Source organism: Suillus bovinus (genome assembly GCF_016758785.1).
Source record: "Suillus bovinus strain UH-Sbo-P2 chromosome Unknown EDB93scaffold_4, whole genome shotgun sequence".
In the NCBI taxonomy this organism is placed as follows: domain Eukaryota; kingdom Fungi; phylum Basidiomycota; class Agaricomycetes; order Boletales; family Suillaceae; genus Suillus; species Suillus bovinus.
The window spans coordinates 166,935-189,512 of record NW_024542060.1 but is presented as its reverse complement, the minus strand read 5'-3'; the positions used below and the strand labels follow the sequence as shown (position 1 = coordinate 189,512).

At 44.7% G+C, this 22,578-nt stretch overlaps 4 protein-coding genes across 4 annotated transcripts; 1 reads left to right on the top strand and 3 right to left on the bottom strand.

Moving 5' to 3' along the window:
* Nucleotides 1-240: 240 nt before the first annotated feature.
* Nucleotides 241-864, bottom strand: EDB93DRAFT_1245800 (uncharacterized protein; the record flags this gene model as incomplete). The annotated part of the gene is made up of 1 exon (XM_041452353.1): nucleotides 241-864. One exon carries the CDS (start codon nucleotides 862-864, stop codon nucleotides 241-243), a length of 624 nt encoding a protein of 207 aa, XP_041312300.1.
* Nucleotides 865-8,522: 7,658 nt separating this feature from the next.
* Nucleotides 8,523-11,185, bottom strand: EDB93DRAFT_1076570 (uncharacterized protein; the record flags this gene model as incomplete). The annotated part of the gene is made up of 4 exons (XM_041445249.1): nucleotides 8,523-8,707; nucleotides 8,766-8,865; nucleotides 10,688-10,855; nucleotides 10,907-11,185. The coding sequence occupies 4 exons, from the start codon at nucleotides 11,183-11,185 to the stop codon at nucleotides 8,523-8,525; spliced, it is 732 nt and encodes a 243-aa protein (XP_041312299.1).
* Nucleotides 11,186-12,108: 923 nt separating this feature from the next.
* On the bottom strand, nucleotides 12,109-13,200 carry EDB93DRAFT_1237918 (uncharacterized protein; the record flags this gene model as incomplete). Its single annotated transcript, XM_041451480.1, has 6 exons — nucleotides 12,109-12,135; nucleotides 12,212-12,444; nucleotides 12,498-12,592; nucleotides 12,640-12,822; nucleotides 12,879-13,098; nucleotides 13,149-13,200. The coding sequence occupies 6 exons, from the start codon at nucleotides 13,198-13,200 to the stop codon at nucleotides 12,109-12,111; spliced, it is 810 nt and encodes a 269-aa protein (XP_041312298.1).
* A 3,426-nt stretch (nucleotides 13,201-16,626) lies between these two features.
* EDB93DRAFT_1076547 (uncharacterized protein) lies at nucleotides 16,627-17,124 on the top strand (the record flags this gene model as incomplete). Its single annotated transcript, XM_041445245.1, has 1 exon — nucleotides 16,627-17,124. The coding sequence occupies one exon, from the start codon at nucleotides 16,627-16,629 to the stop codon at nucleotides 17,122-17,124; it is 498 nt and encodes a 165-aa protein (XP_041312297.1).
* Between the last annotated feature and the right edge of the window lie 5,454 nt (nucleotides 17,125-22,578).

Genomic DNA, 22,578 nt, shown 5'->3' with positions numbered 1-22,578 from the left:
CCTCACCTTTCAATCACGCTATCTACTGCATACACCTCCATAGACCTTATACCACCACTATGAATGCCACCCTCGTTTCTCAAGTAGACCACCTGCTTTACTCTCATTGGCATTGCAAACTTATCTACGAGACCCAGTGTATTTCACAAAGTTAGCTTGCTTGTAGTCTGACTGGACTTTGCACAATGAAAAACCCTTGAATTTATTCAAATGAGTGACAGACGAAGGATATCTATTGAACTAGATTTGGGCTGCCGGCCCAAAAATAGTATCTAATGTAGCCAACAAGGCATCTAGATCAAAGAACTCGTTAGAAGGTGACACAGGAGCACTGCTGATGGCTGGAGGAGTAGGGGTATGAAAGAAGTCGAAGGCGGCGGGATTGATGGAGTCGAAGGCAGCAGGATTGATGGAGTCGAAGGTGCCAGCATTGGCATTGTTGAAAGCCTTGGTATTGGTGAAGTTGGTGGAGGGACTAGCCTCAGCGTTGACATTGCTATTGGCGCTGGCATTGGTATTGGTATTAGTGCCGGTGTTGTCATTGGAGTTGGTGCTGGTGGAGTTGGTACTGATGTTAGTGCTAGGGATGTTGGCACTAGGGGAACTGGCATTGGCAGCTGGGGTGGTCTCGTCTTCATTGTCGGTCTCGACGGTCTCTGTGCTCTTGTACGTCTTCTTGCGATGACCCGATCCATCTGTAGACTGTGCCCGCTTCTTTCCCTTGTCTGAGCGAGTCCGGCGGCGATGGTCCGTGATCTCACCACTTTCAAGCTTCTCATTGCGCTCTTTGAGGAGTTGTTGAAACTCCTCGTCATTGATTTCTCTCCAACAGATGGCACGAGACTCCCACTTCCGACAAATCATTTCAAGGTCAGGAAGGGCGCTTGTCACAACCCAAATAACGAATTAACGCTTGGGCAGAGACTAGGACTCGACTAAGGTTATTGGACAAGAGAGAGAGGAGCAAGTATGTCTTGGATTGCTACAGTTGTAGATACAAGAGGTTTGAACTAAGGAACTATCGACCAAGACATGCTACCTGTATACAACTATTGAAACGGAGATTGAAACTGAGCTATAACTACTAGCCAATCATAAAATAGAAAAGGGAATTGTACCATAGAACATTGTAGAATATTAAAGAAGCATCACGTGACCATATCTTATCTTATCTAATCTATTCACAATCAAAGAACTCGTCTTCTTCATCAGTCACATCGAAGACATGTGTCGTAGGCGCTAAAGGTATTTCAGGAATGATAGACGCTTTCAAGGTAGGGTTAGGGTTTGATTTAGGCGCTGTGTATTGATGCTTAGGAAGATTTAGGAAAGAATAATGGTTTGTTAAAGGTACTCGTGACATTACCCCCTCTCTAAGGTGAGTGTCATCACGAACGAATGAAGGTCGAATATTCTTTTCTCTCCATCGTTTGAAATCTTCCGTAAATAGTACTGAGCTTTTGATTCTTCGGTATTTTCCGGCTGCAGCCATGGGATTCTCTTTGTGGAACTCTGCTAAAGGAATTGGAGCGTTCTTCAGATTCTCTTCTGGCTCCCAAGATGACTCTTCCTTCGGGTATCCTTCCCATTTCACTAGGTATTGCAACTTTCCTCGGAACAATCGGCTATCTAGTACTTCTTCTACAGCAAATTCTTCCCGATCGTCAATCAATTCTGGGGGTGGTCGGTTTGGAGGCGGATGAGGAATTAATTGAGATGCGTGGTATGGGGTAAGTAATTCTACATGGAAAACCGGGTGAATCTGATATTTTTCCGGCAATTTCAACTTGTAGTTCACTTCGCCAATCTTCTCTAGTATTTCAAAGGGACCTAGACGACGATCTGACAGCTTTTGACTTGGACGTCGTTGTTTAAGATTCTTTGCGTCAAGCCAGACCTTGTTTCCTACTTTATACTGAGGTGCTTCTTTTACTCCTTTGTCGTAGAATCGCTTCATGCGCTCATTGACCATCTTAAGAGTATTTTTGGCATCATCTCTCGCTTCTTTCATTTGATCAACTCTCTCATCGGCGGCGGGGATTACGGACATAGAGTTTGGATGGATCGTGAAATCTGGGTTATACCCATAGAGAACTTTAAACGGACTGTGACCAGTTACTGTGACTGCATTGTTGTGTGAAAACTCTGCTATCGGCAGCCAAGATACCCAATCATTCTGTCTGTATGACGTGAACATGCGCAAGTATTGTTCGACTTCTTGGTTTACATGTTCAGTCTGTCCATCAGTTCTGGGATGATAGGAGGTCGATGCAGACCATTTCATTCCTAATCTTTTTGACATCTGTCCCATGAATTTCAATATGAACTGAGTTCCTCTATCTGAAATCACTTTCTTTGGTGTTCCGTGATGTTTCCATACGTTCTTCAAGAATAGCTCGGAAATACCCTTCGAGTCTACGTCTTTGATGGTGGGAATGAAGTGTGCTTGTTTCGAGAATTGATCAACGACTACAAAAATGCTATCACACCCTTCACTCTTTGGCAAATCCACTATCAGGTCACAGGTGATTGTCTGCCAAGGTCCTTCTGGAACTTCATTTGGCTGTAAAGGCCCCGTTGGTTTACTCGGAAGCACTTTTGTTTGTCTGCACCTATCGCAACCATCTACGTAATCATGGACATACTTCGTCATTGAAGGCCACCAATAGTTTCTGGAAATCAACTCTAAGGTTTTAGCTCGTCTAGGATGTCCAGCCGGTGGAGAGTCATGAAACAACTCCAATATCTCTCGGCGGATCTCTTTATCATTTGGAACATAAACTAATCCTTGGAATAACACCAATCCATCCTCCACATTCCACTCTTCGATTCCTCTACGCAGTTGAACCAGTGCTGCTTTTAGCATTTCTAGCGCTTTAGTGACTTCAGGCTCTCGTTCTGTACATTTTCGTATCTTTTGGAGTAAATGTTTTTCTCCATGTACCAAAACTTGACCTCTTTTAGCAGCTTTTACAGTAAAGAATTCCGGTTTCAAAAGAATGCAATCTGAGTTATCGTTTTCTACCCCCCCTCTATGGTCTGATCTCCGTGAAAGACAGTCTGCTTTGTCATTAACCACGCCAGGCTTGTGTTGGAGTGTAAATTCATACTCTGCTAGGAAAAGACTCCATCTAGCTTGCCTTCTGGTCAATTTTTGACTCATCATAAAGTATTCAAGGTTCTTATGATCTGTCCATATTTCAACTGGGTGAGGTGCTCCCTGTACGTAGTGCCTCCACTCCTCCAACGCTCTAATAATCGCTAATAACTCTTTATCGTGAATGTCATAATTTCTTTCCGCATCATTCATCGATTTTGAGTAATATGCCACTGGGTGCCATAGTCCGTCTTCCATCAGTTGAGAGAGAACTGCTCCTGTTGCGTAATCGGAAGCATCAGTCTCTATTTTCTTTTTCTTCTCAACATCTGGCATGACTAAGACGGGAGCTTCTGTGAAACATTTCTTTAATTCATCAAAAGCTTTCTGTTGTTTCTCCGTCCAGTCCCATTTGACATCTTTTCTTAGCAGATCATTCATTGGTCTGGCTATATCCGAGAACCCAAGTATGAATCTTCGATAGAAGTTGGCAAAGCCCATGAATGCTTGTATATCTTTTACGCATTTGGGAACAGGCCATTTCAATACTCCTTCTACTTTCACAGGGTCCATCGACATATTGCCTTCTTCCACGATTAATCCGAGGAACTCGACTTTAGACTGTTCGAAGCTACATTTCTCAGGCTTCAAGAACAGGTCATTCTCCTTCAACCGCTTCAGGACTTCTCGTACCACCTTTCGGTGCTGCTCCCTATTTCCATTCGTGAAGACCATTATATCATCAATGTAGACGACTGCTGTTTTGCCATCTATCAGGTCTCTCAGAATTTCATTCATCACAGTTTGGAAGGTTGCAGGCGAGTTCGTGAGTCCAAAATACATCATGGTCGGTTCGTGGTGACCAAACGGCGTTTTGAAGGCCGCCTTCCACTCATCTCCTTCTTTCATGCGAATATTGTTGTACCCCCATCGTACATCCATCTTAGAGTACATCGTGGCACTGGTTAAAGCATCAATCAAATCTTGAGATCTCGGTAACGGGTATGCATTTTTCACTGTCTTCTCATTGAGCTTTCTATAGTCCATCACCGGTCTTAACTTGCCATCTTTTTTGGCCACAAAGAAGAAAGGTGCTGCTACTGGAGATTGTGAATCTCTAATACGTCCCAGTGCAGTCTCGGTTTTCAACCATTCCTTCAGTGTATCCATCTCTTTGGGTGACAACGGATAAGGTTTCGCATTTGGCAGAAGATCGTCCTCGTCTTTAAGATCTATTGCATGATCCCACTTCTTTCTTTCAGGGAAGCGCTTAGACTCTTCTTCTGAGAAAACTCCCAGGTAATCATGAAGCCAGTCAGGTACCATTTCTTCTACCGACTGCTTCTTCTTAGTAGCTTCTTCTGCTACCTTCTGCTCCGTGGCAACCGAGGCTTTATAACGAATCCATAGTCTCTCTGGACTCTCTTCGTCTTCTATTTCCTCAACCATCGCTCTCTTCATCGACATATCTTCTTCATCCTCGTCTTCATCGTCCGTAGGAATCAGATCAGGTACATCATCTATCTTTTTTTGTTCTTTTTTCTTTTCTTTCTTTTTTTGTCTTTTTTCTTTTCTAGTTTCACATTTTACAGGGCATCGAGAGAGTGTGAATTGTCCTGCATTCCAGTCAATCTCTGGATTATGATATCTCAGCCAATCTATGCCGATAATAACATCATCGCTTCCTAAGTCTGTAACCATGAAGGCTGCTTTCTCTTCTTCATGATTACCAATCTTTAGACCTAGTTCTGCAAAATGAGTTATCGATCCAGCAGCATTTAGTGATCCATCAATGTTCCTAACTGAAATGGGTCTTAATAATTTACGGCATTTCACACTGTTCTTTTCAACAAACTTCTCACTGATAAATAATGTTGATGCACCGCAATCCACAAGTGCTTTTACGTCTGCTTGTCGGTTCTTTCCTTTCAATGTTATCGGAATATAAAAATGCTCAGATTTGGATCTAATATGTACTTCTGATACATCTTGAAATGTAGAAAGAATGGAGAAACAATTGTTTGGGTCTAGGTCTGCAGACTTTGACTTCAACCTCTTTAAAAATCCTTGCCTTTGTTAGAAGCGATCAAATCTGTGAACCACTTCGGTGTGGAGTTTTCTTCGACAACTGCAGCTGCTTTGACTTGCGCTTTTGGCGCACCTTTACAGTTTCTCGCTATGTGGCCTTGTTCTCCACAGCGGTAGCAGGTGAAAGCACCAGGCTTTCCTTGGGGTTTGGGTGATCCCCTCTGCTTGCCAGAGTCTACATCCATAGTGTCACTGTCTTTGCTAGGACCAGCCTGCCTTGGGTTGAAGGTTTTGGCTTCCTTGTTAGGGGTCCACCAATTACCCTTCTTCTTCTCAGTGTCTAGCTCTTCGTAGTTACATCCAATCTGTATGGAGTAATCAATGAGCTTCTTGAGGGTGTCTTTCTCAGACGCTGGAATATGAGCGAGTTGCTCTTTGATCTGGGTTTGTAGACCAGATCGGAATTTGAGGCGGAGGTCGTAGTCGGAGTATTTGGTGAGTGCAGCCTTCTGTTTGAAAGCTGCTGCATATTCGGGCACTGATGAAGATCCTTGCTTCAGGGTTTCCAACTCCCTGACAGCCTTTCCTTCTCTGTCGTCTTGTCCCCACATGGTCTCGAATTCTGCTGACCAATCTGTAAAGGATATTGGCTTGGTGTCAAGCTCAATAACATATTTCTGCGCCCATTTAGCAGCAGATCCTTTAAGGAAAGACAGAGCAGTTGTGATTTTCTGCCTGTCTGTGATCAGTGGCCACTGTGACATATATAATGCCAACTGAGTAGCGTAGACTTCTACGGAGATTGAATCTTTGTCTCCAGTAAATTCTGTGGGCTTCGACAATTTGACTTGCGAAGTATTTGGGCTTTGAGCGAATCTCTCCAGCTTTTTCTTCAGTTCCTCTATTTGTGCGTTTTGGGTTCGAAGTTGAAGCTCTTGTGTCGCGTTTTGTGCTCGAAGTGTGTTGTTGTGGTTTAGGAGTTCTTGTGTCCTTACGTACAGATCGTGTGTTGCCATGGTGATGGCATTCTGTACATAGTTGGTGAATTCCACCGGCATAGCTATGCCTTGTGGTTGTGGTCCCTGAGGTCCTTGTTCTTGGGGTTCTTGGGGGTTCTCAGGTCCCATTTCTGTTTCGTTAACTTCAGCCATAGTGCCAGGTGCGTTCTGGAATCTGATTCACTAATGACTGTTTGAAGAGCGGGTCGTAACGGCTCTTCCGGATAGGAAAGATGATGAAAGGGGGAAGGGAAAAAGGATACATAAATGGAAAGCTAAAGGGGTCCCCAGTACTAACTGGATCAACCTCGTCTTTTAGGGTCAAAGGGTTCTTTAGTCAACCCGACTGACACTTCCCTAATTACTAACTAGAAAGAAGTACGTAAAACTATGCTTTTGTTAAGTGGGAAAAAACACGGTGTGCTTCGTGTGTGCTACTTCTCAATCACCGAAAGGGTACAGGTCTAGGACAAGTTATCACTCTTCCAGCTGAAGCTTACAAGTGTGAGTCTCACTAGGATCCCGTATCTAAATCCTCGTGGTAACAATGGTAGGACTATCCGCAGATGCGACAGTTCCACTAGACTTAACGAAAAGATTCTACGTGCGTATGAAGAAAGATATAGGTACGAAAGAAACTATAGTAACATTGAGCAGGCAGGGTTTTGGGCCAGCACTCAAAGTTGTAGCAAGACGCCTAATGTCGTCAACACCTCCGTATACTGGCGGCTGCAATGTAAGGCAGGGCCTGGTATAGGACTACTAACTAATAAAGTGTTACGACTTGGGTGGTATCTGTTGGCGATGCTCAAACAGAGCGTGTGTCGTCAACAGTCGAGGACGTCCTTGGGCTAGCCCAAGGTTAGGGGTCTTACTTGGCGAAGCTTCGGCAAGTAAGATTTGACGCCTATGTCCAAATTGGGTAGCTTATGTCAGGCAGGTGCGAGACAATAAGCTATATCGGCCTAGGCTTACAACACCCAAAGGTTAATCGTAAGATCGTCGTTAATTAGAAGGACAGAAGTCTGACTAGTTAACAGGGGCTTTGCTCGTCGACGAAGTCGATGAGTAAAGATCAAGACTATAGGCTTATCCGCGAAGAGCAGATAAGAAGATAGAATATAGACTGCTGGCGAGGCAGAAAGGATCACTCTGGTGAGAGTAGGAGGTCAAGAACCAAGTAGATTCAAGTTAGGGAATATAGTACATGGTAGTGAGTTTATATAGAGGACAGGAGATGTATTAGTGGGTGATAACTCATACTACCAAGAGAGGCAATCAGTAAAGGGTATAACCATAAAAGGAAGGCATGTTCGCGTTGAGACACTGGCGAGGTAGAACGTGCTGGATAAGAAAGTGAGTTAAAGATTGAAATAAGAAGTGAAACGCGCAGGGGCACGATCGTGCAGCTGTGGAGCTAAGTATAAGTCGCATGTGCGACTGCGCACTGAGTCAGAGATCAAGAAAGGGAAAAGGGCAAAGGGGATGCGTCGTGCATCATATCATAGGTTACCGTCCGGACGGTAAGGGCAAGGGGACTGTCCACAGGATCAGTCAGGTGGTGGAACGGAGCATGGGTATGCTTTGTCAGTGAAAGGATCCGGCCAGATGTACTGGCTCTGCTGAAGCGACAGGTAGAGGGCGAAAGGGAATGCGAGGATGACGAGGATAACAAGGGTGAGGTCGGGGTAAGGGTATGATGCGAGGGCTGATACCAGAAGGATGAGGAGAAAAATGGTAGGGGCCCAAGCGTCTAGATGTTCTTGTAACATAAAGACTATTCATAGAAAAGCTCAAGTGAGCAAAAGGATGGGTTTCAGAAAATGATCGCAGTTGTTTAGACCGGGCAAAGGAAAATGTGTAATGGCTATCTAGGAGGTTTGTTGGCGAGCTGCTCAACGAATCACCTAGAGAGAGATGGTAGATGCGAGCGGTATGCGAGAGTCGGAGTCTCCTATAGTTCAAACCTAATGTCACAACCCAAATAACGAATTAACACTTGGGCAGAGACTAGGACTCGACTAAGGTTATTGGACAAGAGAGAGAGGAGCAAGTACATCTTGGATTGCTACAGTTGTAGATACAAGAGGTTTGAACTAAGGAACTATCGACCAAGACATGCTACCTATATACAACTATTGAAACGGAGATTGAAACTGAGCTATAACTACTAGCCAATCATAAAATAGAAAAGGGAATTGTACCATAGAACATTGTAGAATATTAAAGAAGCATCACATGACCATATCTTATCTTATCTAATCTATTCACAATCAAAGAACTCGTCTTCTTCATCAGTCACATCAAAGACACATGTCATAGGCGCTAAAGGTATTTCAGGAATGATAGACACTTTCAAGGTAGGGTTAGGGTTTAATTTAGGCGCTGTGTATTGACGCTTAGGAAGATTTAGGAAAGAATAATGGTTTGTTAAAGGTACTCGTGACAGCGCTCAAGGCTTGGCTGAGGTTGACAAAAGGGATGTTAGCAGGCCAGCCTTCAATAACAACTTGATAGTGCTGGATATTGTTGCGGAAATAATTTGCCCAGTGCATCTTCATGTTTTCGTCCTTAGTGATTGCCACTACATGGTAATAGTAATTAGAATTGTAGTATGAAGAATATATTGAAAGAAACCTCACCAAGTCCCTTCTGAATTTTGTGGTGGATCACTGCACGAACATCGGAACAATGCTTTTGATGATTTTTTGCAGCACCTGTTGAGTAATGGAATTTAGTGTGCTGAGCAAAGGTACGAGCAAACATACCTTTCATGCCCTGGACAGCGAATCCTTCCATCTTGCTAATTAAATCTTGATTGTCGACATTCATTACAGACACCATAAACTCGTCCACACCTTCAGTAGCAAAAGCGACACCACGAAGAGGGAGGTCTATGGACCCATGCATCGTGTAGAGGATCGCCTCGGCTCCCATACGGCTCCTCAAATTGTGAAGCTGTAAACTGTGTCAGTAAATCCAAAATGAAGATGTGTGGAGGACTCACCTCATTCTCAATGGCCTTGAGGGTCTGGGTGACATCAGTAACCTTTGACTTCGTTGAAATTCAGATGCCCGTGGCTTGTGTCTCCTTGTGCTCGCTGTACTTGAGCAAAATCTCAGCCTTCTCATCATCCATGAGCTCTTGATATTCCGCATGGTGGCTCTTGACGAGTTCTTGTAGGACGTCCTTGCCTGTTGCCCCTTGACAGCACAGTAAGTACATTGTTCATGTGTTGTCAAACCACGTACCATTCTCTTGATTATCCTGCTGTTTTTTCCAACAGAATGCATTCCATGCATTCAACTTTGAGCACTTAAATCTCATCATTCCCCGGCCTAAACATAAGTCATTTTGTACACGATGGAAACTCTTGTGGTGAGAAAATGCAATTTCCTTTACGGTCTCATCAAGACCATTCCAAGCATCACCGAGAGCTGATCTGAATTTATGCGCATTTTCACGATGCTGAGCAGTAAGGGCAGCGCAGGCCTCCTTACTGAGAGTGACCCTGGTGCGATGAGTAGGCAAAGCCTGGATGCATTTGCGAGTCTGTGTTGCATGAAAGGTCTGGGTGGCCATTGACCTGGGTATTTCAGCGGTTAGTAAACACCTGTGCAGCCAATTTATATGCAAACGGCGAGCACAACAGAGTATGTATATTGGTGTAACTATTCAAAAATGACATCAGTGGCTTTTGCCACACACAATCGGGGATCTAGAACAAGAACAAGAGAAAAAACAAGTAAAGTGCGCACATAAAAACTAGGGCGCCAAGAAATGTGAATATTTGTGAAAGGAATGAAGATGGTAGCTAGAAAGTGATTAAATTGTCAATCAATTCAAATCACAGTAGAAATATAAAATACCTTAGTGTTTGTGGGCATAGCTTGGTTGCTGTGAATGTCAGAATTGAGTGCTCTACTCAGGTTCAATGCCTGTTCATAAGTCAGGTTCCATTTCGGTGATTGAAGCACAGCCTCCCAGCGGCTGCTGCGAATGGAGCCAATGAGCTGATGAAGCTTGGGAAGTATGTGATCATCTAGACTGAACCAATCAAGCACAGCATCAGAGTGCAGACCTATGCTGATCAAGGGGGTCCCAGCTTGGAAAGATGCTGCTGCGCCAGTTGACTTGGTCATATTTTTGGTACCGGGGGGCTTTGGGATAGTTGCAGTATGAGTGGCATTCAAGAGAAATGTGTCAGTGTTGCAATGCTGCCGAATGTCTGACTTGCTCTTGCTAGGCGATGCTTTCGCCAGGGCTTGACCCATCTGAACAGCAGCCGAAAGCGACTTGTTGCTAACTTCAAAATCACGTTTGAACTGCTTGGTGGGATGAGCAGAACACTGAATGTGTGCACCTGTGGCCACCAAGGGTCCAGGCAAAAATGGGGGTCTGGAAGGATTCACTTGACTTGCCGGGTCTTTGAAAAAAGTGAGCTTGTGAACATGGAAACAGAGGAGACTCACAATGCCAGGGAGGGATGATGCCCTCAATGCGACAACATTCTGCATAGCGCTGCAGATGGGGGATGACAAATTCCTTGCTGAAAGCCTGCACTAAGGCCGATAAATCTCCCCAAATCCACTCTGGTGTTTCACGATATTCCCATGGTGTAATGTACAGATCGACAGTGAAGTGTTCTGGAGACAGCATTTCTGAGGCTTCAGAACCAGCACAACGCATGAGGATGGAAATTCCACCATCAAGACAATCTTGCATTGTGATCTAACAATTTATGTCATTAGTATACGAAGATAGAAAATAAAAAAAGCTCACTGCATCAAACAGGTCTTGTAATGCTGCGTTAAGGAAATCTTCTTGTGTGATGGATTGTTTGTTTGATGACATGTATGAATTGAAGGCGATATGAGACGGATGGAGGCCACCAGGCTTTCGGGTATGATAGTGAGTACCGTCAACGTGGGCTTCATGCTTGAGTAACATGTGAGCTGCTGCCTGTTGTTCTCCATTGCTGAAACCTTGAGTGAACGAGCTTGAGTGTAGTGCTGCTAAGCTGGATAGTGAGAAGCGAGCCACCTGTGCTGGCTTGTCCATAACATCAGACACAGTTTCTGGAGATCCTGCATGACCTGGAAGTGTCTTGTTTGGAGTGGTGGGGGAGGGGGCATAGACAGAGTGAACCATGATTGAAGCGCAAGGTTGAAGCACGAGATTCCGGAGAGCGGTTATGAAAGTAATGAAATTTGAGGCCTTGAGGCATGTATTGTTACCGATTATGTTAAGAGTGCGCTCCTAAGTCATAAGTAGTAGCAGGTAAATATCAAGCACAGATCACAATATGTAGTAGCAGATGATATGTAGAAGGGAATATGTTGAAGAACAGCCTAAGTATATAGTAGCAGATGATATGTAGAAAGGGAATATGTCAAAGAACGGCCTAAGTATGTAGCAGATGATATGTAGAAGGGAATATGTTAAGCTTGAGGATCATCATATGTATATTGAGCGCAAATCACACTACACCGCAGAGGAATATTTTAAGGATCATCATACATATCTCCCATTCAACTACAGTTTGACCACTAGCATTTTGCGTGTCTGAACATCTTGAATTCCAATATCAACACTACTATTGTATTTTGATGCAACATTTACTCTACAACGGATGCCAAAAAATCAGTGAAATCTTCTACATTCTGTTCTTGCTCCTCATGCTCGAGATTATCTCCACCACTTTTTTCATCAGTCGCTGAAATTGTCGAAGTCGCCATCATCCACTCAGATTCTGTGTTAGAAATATGTAAGCTGCAAATAATGAAGAGCGGGGGACATACCATGGCTAGATGTGCCGTTGAGTCGAGTTCCAAGGCCTCTTTTACCTGAAAAGCCTGCCTGTGACATGATTCAATCTAATCTAAACAAATGCGCTGCATTGATGGCAGTGCGACTGCACCATTGACATTGCAGTTCAAGTCCAACAGGTTTATTTGAAATGAGAAGGGAATTGATGGTGGCATTCACAGTGAGTTCCTCGTCATGTATGGCTGTACACAACCGACAAATTTTGATATTCAAGCATTGAATCTCTTCATGGGCACATTGAAGTTTGAAGTACTTTACCGTAGCTTTGCGATGCACAGGTTTGGTCCAATCCAAGGTGCGAATGTCAGAATGAGACTGGCGCAAAAGATCAAACTCACCCAGAAAGCTATACTCCACTATATCTTTCCAAGTGAGCTGTGGACATGGAGGTACAAGAGCAGCAGCCTGCAGATTGAACCAGCTAAGTGTGTTCCGAATTGCCTGTGATCGATGTTGTAGAGCCTTGCTAATTTGTTGACGTAGTTTGTAGCCTAAAATAAACAAAATAAACACTTATGTGAGTGCACAAAGACAATGATCTTACCCGTGCCTGAAAGCGAGAGTTTTGACAACTCAAATAGATGTGTCATGACAAGTTGTTCTAAGTCATTGAGTGCTGGCGGTAAGTCAAAAGTGAAGCTTTTTGGCGAAATTGACGGTAGGGTTCGCTGTCGATCTCCCATCACTTGTCAATCCCAAGTTGAATTTCTAAATGCGAAGCCATCGCTTCTGCATTTTGAAGCCTCGAATATGATCCGTCAACTCGGATCTGGGCTTGATTGATGGCGGTGTGCATTTCCTGATAGCCGCCGACATGAATATCCACAAGCACCCGATTGGCGGCTTCTCGTGCTGTGTTCCATTCCTTTCTGTCATATACATAATGTAAGCGTCAAATAAATACAAATTAAACTATATGACTTACTGGCAGACAACAACTTCATCGAGAGCTTGAACATATTGAACACTGACACAATCCTTGACAGGGGGTTCCTTCAGGCCATCGAGGTATGAGCACTCTTCCTTGTGAAAACGAACAAAGTCGGCATGTGTGAGATTGAGGACACCTTCCAGAGAGGAAAGTTTGCCAGTGAGAGTTTGAATGGCAGCGAGTGCCTCTCGGTAATGATTCTGTAAAAATGTACCTACACGTCAACTCATTAGCTTAGGATTTCATAAAATGAAAATAACTTACTAAGCGCTGAGTACTTGTCATTGTCCCAAAAGGCAAAGTGTTGCTCGATCATTTGATGCTGGTGAAATGGAGTAGCGTGGCGAGTGCTGCGTGCAAGCTCATTTGATGATGAAAAAATGTGTTCACAGCCTTCTCCCTCGGTGTGGCCAGTACCTTCTATGTACATCGGATGCCAGTCAACACCGTCGGTTGTGAGCATGGCCATGAAAAGCTCTGACCATCATTCATAAATTGAGTTCACGAGCTTGGGGTCCAAGGCAGCTATTTTCCAGCATCTTGGAAAATGCGCAGCCGATATTGTATGCAATGCCACCATTCTTCCCATAGACATTGAGCAGATGATCTAGAATAGCGAGCGGGTATTTTGAGCTTGAAAAATCAGTCAGCGATGGTGACAACAAAATTAAAATCAAAATTACATACAGTTCGCCACTTTTGACCATATCACACACTAAAAGAATGAACTGTTGGTGACAGGCCACAATAAAAATGCCAGATTTGTCGAAAACTGAAAACATGGGTTTACGTGCTTCCGGACCAGCATTTCGCCAGCAGTCAATGCAGTTGAATGGTGCCGAGTCTGACTTTACCACATCCTCCCAGTCATCAGTGGGATCTTGCTGATCGGAAATTAGATTTGTAAATTTCATATCAATTGAAAACTTACTTCATGGGGTTGAGCGCCATTAAGTTGGAATTGGTCAACTTTTGCGCGATGGAGCCAGTAGTCAGAACGTCGAGTCCGCGAATCATCCCTCGGAGATGTGCCATAAATAGAAGATGACCATCTTTTCAAGCTATTATTGCCGTCGATCAGTGGCAAGCCACTCAAAAGTCATGTTGTCTTTGTTGTCTAGTTTGTAACAGCAACAGGGACACGAGTTGAGAAGGCGCCAATATTGTGTATCGCGCTTCAGTGCTGCTTTGATGAGGGAGTCTACCTGATGCAAGATCTCAAGGTAAACATAATATGCGTCCGAAAATTGGGTATTTAGATATGGTTGGTAAGGGATCTATGAAGCAACATTGTAATTGATATATCACAATACAATTGAATATCGTACATCATGGAGGTGGCATAGGGCCTTACACTGTGCTTGAACGCTAAACTGGGGGCAAGTCCTGTGAGACTGTCGATAAGCCGCAAGCATGCAGAGAGAAATGGCGACGGTCAGATGCAGCGGAGAACAGCCAAGGTAACCATGGTATATAAGGGTTTCGTTCGGAAATCTGCGAAAGGCAAGGGGTTGCAGCGATGCAAATTTTCAGCCTAGAATACTGTTGAACAAAGTCTTCTGACCGGAAAGAAATATATTGCTTACTAAAAACGTCGACCAGCTCGATATTCTGCAGGATTAGAACTGTCAGCATCATTACGTAGAAGGACATCATCGCTCAAAACACTTGGCATGCCATCACCATTATCACGGGTGCAATAGTCCAGATAAGCCCTGACCAGGCCTTCCATCTGAAGATCCCAGTTTGCATTCTGAACATTAATGCGGTCCCCTCATGTGCATGGATCAACATAGTGGCTAGCACGCATAAGCGCATGCTAGTGGGCATGAAATCAAATAACTTACAATCCAGAGAGGTCTGCCATTTGCTGAGCTAGCCCCTGGAACACCTCGTACTCTCCGCCCTTGTGGCTAAACTCAGCTCCCTCCTCGCGGGGGGGAGCAGTGTATGGTATAGACTTGATATCTGTGTCATAATCGACAAGCATAGTCTCAACAGCCACACGATCTTCAGCTGACATCTCTGCAGAAATGAGAAGACAAACATCTAAGAAAAATGGACACCGTACCTTGTATACATGATTGCCGCTTGGTGTTCACATGTTCCCTTCGTTGGGTTTGTTGTCCTGCCTTCAGTACATCAACTGTTCGCACAGAGCGTCGAAAACCATGTTTTATGGTTGCCTTCGACAGCTCTGTGATCCTCCTTGCTGACGGTCGCGACATGGGTGGTAGAGAGTATAGTAGGCAGTAGATAGCATGATTGAAAGGTGAGGGTGGCGTCCAGAGTGATGGTACAAGGTCTATGGAGGCATAGAAAGCATTGAGCTGGTGTTAGGGCTGAGCTAAGCTAAGCAGCTTTGGCATGCAGCCAACTTGTGTCCCGAACCCTAAACTAGGTGTACGCGCCTGGTAGATGGTTGTTGAGAGATGAGGGTAGCATCCAGAGCCATTGCACTTGGTCCAGCAGGCAGATCCACATAGGAGGTGGTGAAAGACGCTGTTGGGGGTGCAGGAAGCCTGCATTGACAGCTAGAATGGGTGGTAGGTGATATTAGTGGTGGTGGATAAGGGCAAAGGGTGTGCGAGAAAAGACTCACCTAGACAGTGTCCAGAGCCGTTGTACTTGGTCCAACAGACAGATCCACGTAAGATGGTGGTGAATGATTGGGGGTGCAGGAAGCCTGCATTGATGGCTAGAATGGGTGGTAGATGACATTGGTGGTGATGGAGAAGGGCAAGGGGCATGAGAAAAAAGTCTCACCTAGTTTGGAAGCTTAGCGCATGGCAGGGCACGTCGGGATGATGCATTAGGCATAAATAGGCAGCAGATAGTGCCGACAGTACCAAGCTACTTACCTATGCCAAATACCCAAAGGTCCTGGGTTATTTGTGACAGCATTTAATGCTGGTGTTGAGGATTGCTGCAACTAAGCCTAATAATAGTAAGCACAGCATGTAACAAACCACTATAGTAAGGCTTACTTAATGGGAAGCCCAGGTGATGTCCAGGTGACCTGTGACCTTACCCAAATAGATTCGCCTGTGGATCGTAACGCTTTGCCACTTGCAACACCATTTGCAACCATCTGACATGCTGCTTTGTGATTCAAGCAACTTGCTTCAGTCTGTCATGGATTTGCCTCGCATAGTGCTGACTGGTAACGAGTGGAATTGGAGACTCTGTTATCTTAAAGCCTGCCAGGTGAGTCTACTAGTATGATCCATTTTCAAGTGCCCATCATGCCATCACAAACTGATATGTTTGTTGCTTCAGAGTGGCTCTCATGTGGTCGTGTTTTTGACCAGAGCAAACTGCCACCTTCTGTTCAACATGAGATCATACGATTACTCAGGATCCCAACTCCAATGCAACCAACCATCCCATCTTGGACTCTGCCTGTCGCACAGCTACTCGACATCAGTCTTTGCGCATCGCTGGACTGTGATCTTAGCCCAGACACCATCATTTTCTCAACAAACCCCCCTCTTCTCAGCCTTCCCAACGATTTCATGACACGGTCAATTCCCCCGCTCCGTTGCATCACTCACTCCTCAATCAGTTCAGTCAGGCTTGGTTTAATGGTCACACTTTAATCGTCCATCCACTTTCCCCAACATTTCACCTTCCGTTCTGGGTTCTTTCATACTGGAGGGACATGTCATGTGCCCTGGAGGCTCGTCTCGCCTGGATATTGGCCCATGATTGGGTTCTTCAGAGGCTTGAGGATGAAGAGGACATGGGCCATGGTGCTTCCAAGTCAGTAGTTGTAGACGAGGTTCTAGATTTGCTCGAGCGTTTGCCATGGGATGTTGACTTGAAGGGGTTTGGTGCTCAGACCAGTCTTCGCACACCAGAGCTTCTCCCTCTACTCGCTGACACAATGGTCAATGGTTGTGTACTTGATGCTCTTATTGCCGCTATCAATGATCATGCAGATGAACACAATGATACTGCTGTCGAGACACTTGATTTTTCAAATATATTATTCCTTGGTGACATGCGGTGGTCAAAGTATCATTTCGACAAAGCCTTTACTTGGCTGCATTACCTCGGAGACTCGCTTCATGATGGCACCATACAGAGCATCATTTTCCCTGTCAATATTGCCAATGTCCATTGGGCCATTGTTAGCGTTGATGCTAGCACACAGATGATCTTGTACGGTGACTCACTTGGATGGTCCATGCTTAGTTCATATGTTGATGCTATCCACCGCTGGTTGAAAAACCACTGATTCGCACCGTTTGACAAAGGATCCTTGTCTCATGAGGAGCAGACAGACTCCTTTTCATGTGCAATTGCGGCTCTCAATACCATCAAGCATGCTGTCTTCAACCATCACCCGCTGTTTACTGATGACTTGAAATATTGTCTTCACATGGAGGAGTTTTTGATGTTGACAAAGAGCCACTTTGAGGTTCGTTTTTACTGTGTTTTTACCACTCAAAAAACTCATTTCCTCATAACAGTCTGAGGAGTTACTTTCTGAGTCTTTGGAGAGCTCTTTCGCAGATGACACTAGTGATTTCAGCATCAAATTTTCATCATGTCCTCCATCATATCCCAGTCCGGTACCAGCAACAAGCCCCTCCCCTCTGCTGACAACATCTAGCTCAGAACATGTTTCCTTGAATCTTAGGGTTCGCAAAGAGGACAAATCTGTTGGTTTGTTCAAGTACTTTCCAACTACGACGCGCAAGGAGCATCTCAAATCGGCATGGACTCCTTTCTCTTGGGAGCTAGAGAGTTGTGAGCGGGATGCCCATAGGGTTCGTGTTGAAGGAGTAGAAAGAGATATACGCCGACGTGAGGGAAATAGGGAATGGAAACAAATCCAATGTGCCTGTGAAAAGGCTGCGAAGAAGGCCACTACAAATCACACATCCGACATCGCTCCTGCCCTCCCGATGACAGATCTTGCTGAGGTGTCTTGCCCATATTGTGAGATTCAAAGAGATGCGAGGGCGCATAAACCTAGTGTTCAACCTGGACGCAAAAGGAAGCATGAGGACACTGTTGCAGTTCATGTCAACTGGCAACACCCCTTGTTATGGGCTACTATTGCTGAAGCTGCTGTTCAAGTGGGGATTGGCATGTCCCCCATAGAGATTGTGCGTGATCTTCAGCAGAGGGACTTAGCATGATTCTGGACATTGACTCCACAGGTAGTTGGAACATGGATTGACCGCTCTGGTGACAAAGCTGTTTGGAGTGTGGCAACTCTTGCTCGTGTTCAGCGATGCAGCCTGCCCATGTACCAAAACACACAGAAACACATTCTATCCTCCTATCCCAACATGGTCAAATTGATCATCAACGACCTTCAGTCTCTCCGTCAAGTTGGTGTTGTGTTGGACACTCTCCGCTGCCGTGGTATCATCCTTGCACACCTGCAACACTCCATTCCTGATATTTTCGAGCATGTCACCAAGGACGGTTCTCGCTTCCGCTGCACGGAGAGTTGGGTGAAGGAGTTTCTTGCTGAGCATCTCAATTGGAGCTTCTGCAGGGCAACACGTGCAGCTCAAAAAATGCCACCAAATGTTGAGCAGCTTCTCTTCAATCAGTTCCTCCATTTGACACTCACAATTCGTGACTGCGCAATCTTCGATGCTGCATTCATCGTCAATATTGACCAGATGAATATTGTCTATCAGCCAGCAAACACCTCGACATTTGAAACAGTTGGCTTGAAGCAAGTCTCCGTGATTGGGCAGGAAGAAAAACAAGTGTTCACCGTCATCAATGGAATATCTGCCGGAGGTCATGCCCTCCCCTTGCAACTGATCTATGAGGGAAAAACTTCACACTCTATTCCTTCAAAGTCTACTCCGCAATACAAGGAAGCGATGGAACTCAAGTTCAAAATCTCATACTCAAGTACACACACTTACTGGTCAACATTTCCCCTCATGTGTGAGTACGTTAATGACATTCTGGTGCCTTACTGGGAGGAGCAGAAAGTGTTACTCAATGCACCGGCTGACCAGGAGTGTATTTTGCACCTTGACGTGTGGAGTGTGCACAGATCAATTCAATGAGTCTCTTGTTCAACTTGCCCAAGACAAGTCTGCGTCACTCATCAGACTTGACACAACAATTGGCACCCTTCGTGATCGGTCATTGCGGTGGGTTATAAATGGATATCATGCTATAAACAAGCCTGAGCTTGTAAAGCAGGTTTGTTTCTCATTTTCTCACACTGTCGAATCTTGATGCACAGAGCTAAATCATGTTTTCAAGGCATTTTTCATGTGTAAGGCCAGGGAGAATTTCAATCTCTCATTCGCGAGCCTCGCAAGTCGAGAGGCATTGCAATATTTACGTGATGTTCAGAAGAATGATCCAGCTGGATGGATGAGGATTGCTACCGCTCAGTACAAGACTGTCAGTGTCGATCAGGCAACAAACTCTGAGTCAGAGAACAAGGCCACTGATACTACCGGAGCCGAATCCCCCTTCGACAATGCTAGCGAGCATGACCTCGATGCCAGTGACGTGCCAATGGATGCACTCCTTGACCATACGGCTTCTGGGGGTGAACACGTCCGTTCTGACTGCCATATTGATGCAGATGGCGGACTTCTGTGTTCAAACCACTCTGAAGTCTATGATGTGGGTGACATTACTGCCGAAGATGTGGAGAGTGGCTCGAACAGTGTTCTGAAGGTTGATTACAGGCGTGGAAAGCATAGACGCATCGCAAATTTGATGTATGATGATTTCTGGTCCCATTAGCACATAACCTATGTTTTTTTTCCATATGTCACAAATTAGCTTTGTCCCACCAAAAATTCATGTGGCAGTCACAGCAAATAGATTCAATTCGTTAAGGGCTGTGACCTGTGACAAACCTAGTGTCATATCTCTACAGTACATCCCCATTCCATCCCCCTGCTCCCAGTATTCAAGACGTCATCTCTACTACTAGTAGCATCTCCTTGCACTTTTCTTGCACTTTTCTCATTCTTCTGGGCTACTTTTTTCGCACTTTTTATGTAGTCAACTTTTGATACTATGCAATATTGTGCGTTTTCAAATGCATCTTACAAAAACAAGTGTGAAAAAGTTGAGAATAAGTAAAGGATAGGTAGCAAATAAGTGGACAATATTGTGCTTTTTTTCAACATGTCTGCCAAAAATAAGTATGAAAAAGTTGAAAAAAAGTTGTGAATGAGTAGAATATAAGAGTCTGTTCGGACAGCAAAATTTCGCAATTTCCACTTGAAATTTCAGTACAGTACAAACAACTCCAAATAGTTGGAGATGTCACGCTGATAACAGATATCAGTATCAACCTTGTTGCTATCATTCACCAGTGTCCAGAGAAATTAAAATGCACCCCAACCCTGATCAAGACCCACCAGACATGGATTGTTACAAGAACATCTAGACGCTTGGGCCCCTACCATTTTTCTCCTTATCCTCCTCATCTCAGCCCTCACATCATACCCTTACCCTGACCTTGCTCTTGTCATCCTTGTCATCCTTGCATTCCCCTTCACTCTCTATTTGTTGCTTCAGCAGAGCCAGTACATCTAGCCAGACCCTTTCTCAGACAAAGCATACCCATGCTCCATTTCACCCGATGACTGATCCTGTGGACAGTCCCCCTTACCCTTACCATCCAGATGGTAACCTATGATACGATGCACGTCGCATCCCCTTTGCCCTGTTTCCTTTCTTGATCTATGACTTGATGCACAGTCACACATTGTACTTATACTTAGCTCCACAGCTGTACAATCGTGCCCTTGCTTGTTTCACTTCCTGTTTCTGTTCTCTGACTCACTTCTTATCTGCACGTTCTGGTTCACCTATGACTCCCCTCAAATGTGCCTTCCTTTTCTAGTAACACCCTTTGACCAGTTCCTCTTCCGGTAGTACAAGTTATCATCCACTAATACAATTTCTCTCCTCTATATAAACTCGCTACCATGTATCTAGTTCCTTAACTTGAATCTACTTGGTTCTTGACCTCCTACTCCTCACAAGAGTGATTCCTTCAGCCTAGCCAGCTGTCTATATTCTACTTTCTTATCTGCTCATTGCAGATAAGTCTCTAGTCTCGATCTTTACTCATCGACTTCATCGTTGAGCAAAGCACCTGTCAGTAGTCAGACTTCTGTCCTTCTATTAACACAGATCTTACAATTAACCTTCAGGTGTCATAAGCCTTGGCAGATACGTTTATCATCGAGCTTTGCTTGACATAAGCTACCCAATTTGGACATAGGCGTTAAACCTTGCTTGTCAAAGCCTCGCCAAGCAAGACTCCTAACTTTGGGTTAGCCCAGAGATGTCCTCGACCATTGACAACACACGCTCTGTTTGAGCGTCGCCAACAGACACTATCCAAGTCCGTAACAAAAGATTCAAGTTCCCCTTCTAACCCTCGACATCCATCGAGGACAGAAACAGATACAGTAAGCCTTGGCAGATACACTTATTGTTGAGCTTCGCTTGACATAAGCTACCCAATTTGGACATAGGCGTTAAACCTTGCTTGCCGAAGCTTCGCTAAGCAGGACTCCTAACTTTGGGCTAGCCCAGAGATGTCCTCGATTGTTGACGACATACGCTCTGTTTGAGCGTCGCCAACAGATACTATCCAAGTCCGTAACATGGATGATGCAAGGTCTGAATCTGCCGGTGATGGTATGGTAACACCTGTGGATATGGAGGAAGATGGTGGTGATGAATTGGATATTCTCGAGGGGATGTTCTATGATGCTACTCGTGCAATCTCCATGATTGCCATTGATGCGGCTCAGCAGACATTCAATGTTTATTCAAAGGCCTACCTTGAGAAGACACCATATCACACTTCAGCTCTATCAGGAATAGCATGGGTCAAGGAACTTCTCGCTGGGCATCCAGACCACATACAATGTGAACTTGGTGTACGCCGACACATTTTTTTTGTCCTCTTAAATCTACTTCACACTGTGAGATGTAGGGACTCAAAGCATGTCACCCTTGAGGAGCAATTGTCCATCTTTCTTTATGGATGTGTCACTGGTCTTTCTGTCCATCATCTCAGTGAGTGCTTTCAACGCTCTAATGATACAATATCAAAGTATGTTGTTTCTATCATACCATGCTTGTTTAGTGATACATTTCAAAGGTACTTCAAACACATTGTCACTCATCAGCTGAACAGTGTCATGGCTCTTGCAATTGCAAAGGCACCTTGATGCAAAATTGTCTTGCTGCTTGTTCATTCAATATGTTCTTCCTCTACATGCTGAGTGGTTGGAAGGGGTCAGCAGCAGATACGTGCATCTATCATGCTGCTCGCATCACAGATCTCAAAATCCCTCCTGGCAAATACTACCTTGCTGATGCTGGATTCGCATCGTGTAATGAGCTTTTTGTCCCATATCGTGGAGTGCGCTACCATTTGGCTGAATGGGGTCGGGCAAATTTAGTGTATGTCATGCTGACATTTATCTGATGTCTATGTGTACTACCTTTGTTTTATAGGCCCTGTAACCATAAAGAACTCTTTAACTTACGACACATGATGCTTTGCAATGTTGTCAAGCATATTTTTGGTGTTCTCAAGAGCTGCTTCAAGATTCTCCTTCTTCTGCCCAGCTACACAATGGATGTGCAGGCCAGGATCTGTTACAACTTGGATAGTATCTGTTGGCGGCGCTCAAACAGAGCGTGTGTCATCAACGGT